The sequence below is a fragment of the Mandrillus leucophaeus genome, unplaced genomic scaffold (assembly GCF_000951045.1).
Source record: "Mandrillus leucophaeus isolate KB7577 unplaced genomic scaffold, Mleu.le_1.0 Scaffold768, whole genome shotgun sequence".
Lineage (NCBI taxonomy): Eukaryota > Metazoa > Chordata > Mammalia > Primates > Cercopithecidae > Mandrillus > Mandrillus leucophaeus.
The window spans coordinates 303614-310238 of NW_012108341.1; the positions used below are offsets into that span (position 1 = coordinate 303614).

A 6625-nucleotide genomic window follows, 5' to 3' on the forward strand; every position below is an offset into this window, starting at 1 on the left:
GCGATCTCGGCTCACTGCAACCTCCGCCTCCCGGGTTCAAGTGATCCTCCTGCCTCAGCCTCCTGTGTAGCTGGGATTACAGGTGCCCAGCACCATGTCTGGCTCATTTTTGTATTTTTAGGAGAGACAGGGTTTCACCAAGTTGGCCAGGCTGGTCTCAAACCCCTGACCTCAGGTGATCTGCCCACCTCAGCCTCCCAAAGTGCTGGGATTACAGGCACGAGCCACTGCACCTGGCTTTTAAGATATTTTAACATCTTTTAAGGTCTCAATCTCTGTTTAATCAGAATACAAGATATAGATTTTAAATCTATCCTATCTTTGAACCAATAAATCTTTAAAACAAAATGGTATCAGAGAAATGCCAAAATAATTGTCTGCTGTCACAGCTACCTCATTTATGAGAAAATCTCATGTTGAAATGTATCACACCATAAAGTACCATCTGAGAACTCAGGTGGATACAATTTTATTTTTTACTAAAGCAAAGTATTAAAACAACCCACAGAATGGCTTATCAGATGCAGAGACCTAAATGACGGGTTTTTTTTTTCCAACTTACTTTTCTTTATCTGTTAACAGGGGAAGATTTTCACTGATCAAACCATAACTGAGTAATAGAATGGATTCAGCCGTCATTTCCTGATTTACGATTAATCCCACTGTGATTCGGCGTAAAGTTTCATGAACTTTTCGGGCCAGTTTCAAACTCGTGGTATTTTGTAAGATCTAAAGGCAAAACACAAATGTCATGCTGAGATGACACAGAAATGCATTTTGATTTGTCATAATGTGGTTTTCTTTTACATATTGGCTTTCTAATATATGTTTGGCTTTCTCCTAATTAAAAAACATTCTTAATATAATTTCAAACACAGATATAAACATGTAAGGTGAAAGTGACCTATAATCTCAACCCCAGGAAGAACCACTGTGCAGGCTTGTGAGCCTCGGGGTTTCCTCCACTCCCTCCCTGTTCTCTGCTGGTGAGGCCTCAGGGCACAATGCCAGAGATCTGAGACTTCTGAGTTAACATCAACTCTCCTGGTACATTAACAGGAGTAACTTAGAGGCAAACACACACACACACACACACACACAATCAACAAAATGTATTCATTCCTCATAGAACCATGAGAATGAAGTGCTGCCATGGCCAAGCCTCAGGGTCTGATATCAATTATTGGGCCAAATCAGAGGAACCTAATGGGAACCAGGATCAGCAACCTCAGGAAATACTCGGTGCTTCAGAGTTATTATCTTGCATGAGACATAGTATTAATAAATCTCAATACCTTGGAGGGACTTTGTAATATACATCATGGATATATGTGCTCTGTTGACTCTTTTTCATCCACAAAATGCATCTAAAATTCTTAGATAAGGCTCAGATAAAACTAAATGCATTCTAGGAGCAATTATAGAGTTCATCTAGCACCAGAATATTTAGACCTAATGTAATTCATGTCAATAGATAGCGCTCTTTGCTCTAGTTTTAATACACAAAACCAATAAATCAATAACATTTACTGATGTTCACCTCTGCAATAGGCACAGAAATCAACAGGAAGGTGGGTAAATTACAGTCCCTGAGCTTCAGGAGGCAGAATGAAACCATGGTAGGAATGTGAACTTGGATCTGAAAGATCTGGAACTAAACCCTGACTTTTCTCTTTATCCATGTTCCTTTCTACCTTTCCAAGCCTGAATTTTCTTACTTGTAAAATGGAAGTACCATCAATCTCACAGGGTGTGCAGATTAGGAGAGAGAGTGTAGCAGTGCTTAGAATATAATACGTCAATAAATGCCAGTTTTCTTTCTCTTGGCAACCTGGAAGTGGCAACCTGTGTCCAAAGGTTTTGTAATATCTATTTACTCATAATTAAAATGAATTTTTTGGTAAATGTAAATATACATTTTTAATCGAGACAGGTTCTTGCTATATTGCCCCAGGCTGGTCTCGAACTCCTGGGCTCAAGCAATTCCTGCCGCCTCGGCCTTCCAAAGTGCTGGATTTACAGGTGTGAGCCACCATGCCTGGCCTAAAATAAATTCTTAATAAAATTTCAAAGATGGACATAACATATAAAGAAATGTTACTTATAACCTCAACCTCAGAGATAAGCACTATGTGGCTTGTGTGCCTCAGGATTTCTTCATGTTCTTAGCTGCTGACTTGACCCAGCTATAATATTCATCTGCACTCAATTCTTGCTGCCTTTCTTTCTCATCTCATGGTTTACATCGGGGACTATGACTTTTGAATCAAAGCACTCACTGGCCATATGGTCCTGGGGCCCTAGAACCTAAGGAAATCATGCATGATCAAGAACAGTGTTTCAGGTTGCCCCGCATCATTCCTTTCAGGAACTCATGAGATTCCAATGCTGTGATCTCCTGAATTGCATTCAAGTCCTTACCTCTTTCAAGGGAAGGATAAGTTTTGTAACCTGATCTTTTCCTACAAACTTGCCCAGGATTTCATAAGAGTCGTAACTTTTGCTTCTTCGTGCTTCCATGACTTTGGAGAGGATCTGCTTTACTTCCTTCTCTTCAGCAACAGCACCAAACAACTCATGGTTAAAAATCTTTGGAAGAAAAAGGACAAATGGCAATTATGTGCACTCAGCAAGATATGCCAACATAAGCAGTTACTGAAGAGAGGCCCTGACATGTCCTAATCAAAGAAATGCAAGTTGGACTGGGCTCAAATTAGATGGAAGAAATTTCTTTTAGAATGCACTTGTTTTCAATGCAATTTAGGGATCAATTACTTAAAAAACAAACACATAAGAAACACTTAAAGGCTGATACTAATGGGAAACAAAGAAAAATCCTTCACAGATGTACATATATAATTGTATGACTGTATAGACAGTTACTTCTTTTTTGATGCACCAAAGAGTAGCTTAATTTCCCTTCAAGAAGTTCTCAGAATCTTTGCAATCTAATTAATTATTTACACTCTAATAATAAATTACAAATATTTGCAATCTAATTATTAATCTAATTAATTATTTGTTTTTTGAGACAAGGTCCCACTCTGTCACCCAGGCTGGAGTGCAGTAGTGTGATCTCAGCTCACTGCAACCTCCACCTCCTGGGTTCAAGCAATTCTTATGTCTCAGCCTCCCAAGCAGGTGGGAATACAGGCATTTGCCACCCCACCTGACTAATTTTTGTACTTTTAGCAGAGATGGAGTTTCACCATGTAGCCCAGACTGGTCTCAAACTCCTGGTCTCAACTGATCCACCCGCCTCAGCCTCCTGAAGTGCTGGGATTACAGGCGTGAGCCACTGTGCCCGGTCTAATGTAAATATTTAAATTGAGATTCAAAATGTTAGTGTCTACATTTTAAAATAAATGAACAAAAATTTATGTGGCAAATTTATTCTCTTCACAATTGTAGTCTCCAAATTAGCATACTATCCAATTTTTTCTTTTCGTTTTTTTTGAGACAGAGTCTCACTCTGTTGCCCAGGTTGAAGTGCAGTGACATGATCTGTGCTCACTGAAACCTACACCTTCCGGGTTCAAGCGATTCTCCTGCTTCAGCCTCCTGGGTAGCTGGGATTATAGGCGCACGCCACCATGCCTGGCTAATTTTTGCATTTTTGTTAGAGACGGGGTTTCACCATGATGGCCAGGCTGGTTTTGAACTCCTGGCCTCAAGTGATTTGCCCACCTCAGCCTCCCAAAGTGCTAGGGTTACAGGCATGAGCCATAGCACCCAGCCCAATTTTAAAACTTATTATTAATTTCCCATTGTATTATAAATAAAGCTCCTGTGAACATAATTTATTTCTTAAAAATAGATTCTTAGATGTGACTGAAAATCTTTTCTCATTTCAAAAGCTCTTGATACAAAATGGCAACTTACTTTCCGGAAAGATCATACCGATTGATGAGCTCCTTGCAGTGACAGAGTGCCCATCTCGCTTTAGTCTTAGCTTTTTAAACCTCTGCTAATCTAAAAGATGAGGTGTTACATTATTTTCAATTTTATGGGCTATTATTATTTCTTATTTTGTGAATTGATTTTTTCGTGTCATTTGCCCACTTAAAAAAAATTAGAATTCATTTCTGTAAGTCTTACCTCAATCATTATATCCAAACAAGAGTCCAAATCCCCGACTTGCAGCTTATTGGTGAGGCCTTGCAGCAACATGTGAACAGTGAAAGTCAGCACATGGACCTAAGGTAAGATGCACAGTAACAATATGAATGTTAACAGTGTCACACTAGGAAAACATAAGATCTAGGAAGCACTGCAAAGAGCACACTCAGAGTTTATATGTCTTCTATTGCCAGGAGAAGCTTCCACAAATGACACAGTTATTTCACTATCTAAAATCTTATAACCAAATGATCACTTTGTACCAAAGGTGTTCAGAAACACACTACCATTCTTAGATCTGTTGTTGGGACTAAACCAGGCCAGTGATTTATAAAGAGAGGCACAAGAGTCTTGAACTTTATTTTTATTTATTTATTTATTTATTTTGGAGACAGAGTGTTGCTCTTGTAGCTCAGGCTGGAGTGCAATGGCGCGATCTCGGCTCACTGCAACCTCCGTCTCCCGAGTTCAAGAGATTCTTCTGTCTCAGCCTCCCGAGGAGCTAGGATTACGGTCACCCAGCACCATGCCTGGCCAATTTTTTTGTACTTTTAGTAAAGGTGGTGTTTCATCATATTGGCCAGGCTGACCTCGAACTCCTGACCACAGGTGATCCGCCTGCCTCAGCCTCCCAAAGTGCTGCGATTACAGGCGTTAGCCACTGTGCCTGGCCAAGAGTCTTGAACTTTAAAAAAAGAAGACCAACCTGTGAATTAAGGAGCTTGCCCATGTTGAATGCAATCAAAGCTTGTAAATAAAAGGTTATGAAGGAAACAAGTTTTTGCACCCCATAGCAACCAAGCTGAAGTTTCCTGAGAGCTTATTACAGGGTAGGTACTGTAGGAATACCTTGCATGTATTACATCATTTAAGCCTCACTCAGCCAATCTATGGAGTAGGTACTACATTATGAGCAGTTTTTAGATGAGGAAGCTGAGGCACAAAGAGGTCATGGATAAGAACTGGTGGAGTGAAGATTAGAAACCAGTCTCAGGCTCTACAACAGGTTATCCTGCCTCTCAAGCTTTTTGAATTCTTTATGCTGCTTCTAGGGCTGTGAAATTATCAAGGTAAAATATCAGATAATGGTCATAGGCTAAGGAAACACATTTAGTTGTCAAAACATAGATTGGGTCTTAAAGGCATAGTTTCTTATGTACTTACTTGTGATCTTCTTTTTTTGGAGGCAGAGTCTTGTTCTGTCGCCCAGGCTGGAGTGCAGTGGTGCGATCTCAGCTCACTGCAACCTCTGCCTCCTGGGTTCAAGAAATTCTTATGCCTCAGCCTCCAAAGTAGCTGGGATTACAGGCATGTGCCACCATGCCTAGCTAATTTTTATATATACATATTTTTTAGTAGAGACAGGGTTTCAGCATGTTGGCCAGGCTGGTCTTGAACTCCTGATCTCAAGTGATCTGCCCACCTCAGCTTTCCAAAGTGCTGGGATTACAGGTGTGAGCCTCAGCATTCGGCCCCTACTTGTGATCTTTAAGTACTTTTATATATAGACGGGTTTCCAACTTACATTGTTTTGATCTATGATTTTTCAACTTTATGATGGATTTATTGGGACACTATCTCATCAAAAAAGTCAAAAAGCATCTGTATTTGAAATGTTTGCTGTGAAACTTATATATATATAGAGAGAGAGAGAGACAGGGTCTTGCTATGTTGTCATGCTGGTTTTGAACACCCTGGGCTCAAGGTGTTCACCTCCCACTTCGGCCACCTGAGTCGCTGGCAGTAAAGGTGCACACCACTGTGCCCAACTTTCCTATAACTGTAAAAAATCCTTTTGGTGGGGGTGAGGATGACGAGTGATGCTCAAAGAGAACAATTTTGGTACAGTCTACATGATTAATACTAAAGCTGAAATCCATTGTTCTCTCAACTCTAATTTAGTTATTTTAACAAATAATGGGATAGACATGAAGAACAGATGGTTAGAGAAAAAAAGGGCTACTCATTTAAATACCTCAGGTATTCCTTAAAAATGTGTGCATGAACCCTCAAGAACAGAGATGTGTTCCTCCTTGTATGTCCAGTTCCCAATAGACCATGTCTCGCAATGCTGTGGTGGTAGCAGTGGCCTTGAAACGGGGACGGGCGGAGCTACAACTCTGGGAGGGAAAGTTTCCTCTACATTCATTGGAACTATAGTTCTGAGAGGGTTGGCCTAGTCTAGTTGCTTTTCTCTTTCTGTCTTGCCATTGCTTGGCCCCTGACATGGGCACAGCTGCAGGAGGCACATGGCAGAGTGGGAAAAACAAAGCCCCAGTTTTCTAACAGAATGACTTAAATGAATGCAAAAATTAAGTGTCAGCAAAGAAATAGAAGATCTAAAGAAAAAATAAATGAGTATTTTAGAACTGAAAAAACCAAAAACTGAAATAAGAAACTCATCGGATGAACTCAATTGCAGAAAGATATGAAAGAGGGAAGAGTTAGTTAACCTGCAGATAGACTGAAAGAAATTATCCAACCAAAACAGAGTGGAAGGAGAGCA

At 40.2% G+C, this 6625-nt stretch overlaps 1 protein-coding gene across 1 annotated transcript in view; it reads right to left on the minus strand.

The window, feature by feature from the left end:
- Nucleotides 1-6625, minus strand: part of UTP20 (UTP20, small subunit (SSU) processome component, homolog (yeast)) — a 131274-nt gene that overhangs the window by 20244 nt on the left and 104405 nt on the right. The window contains exons 44-46 of the mRNA XM_011966643.1: nucleotides 4099-4197; nucleotides 2422-2589; nucleotides 563-729 (exon numbers count right to left, since the gene is read on the minus strand). Coding sequence (XP_011822033.1) covers nucleotides 563-729; nucleotides 2422-2589; nucleotides 4099-4197 — 434 coding nt within the window. The remainder of the gene's footprint in view (nucleotides 1-562; nucleotides 730-2421; nucleotides 2590-4098; nucleotides 4198-6625) is intronic.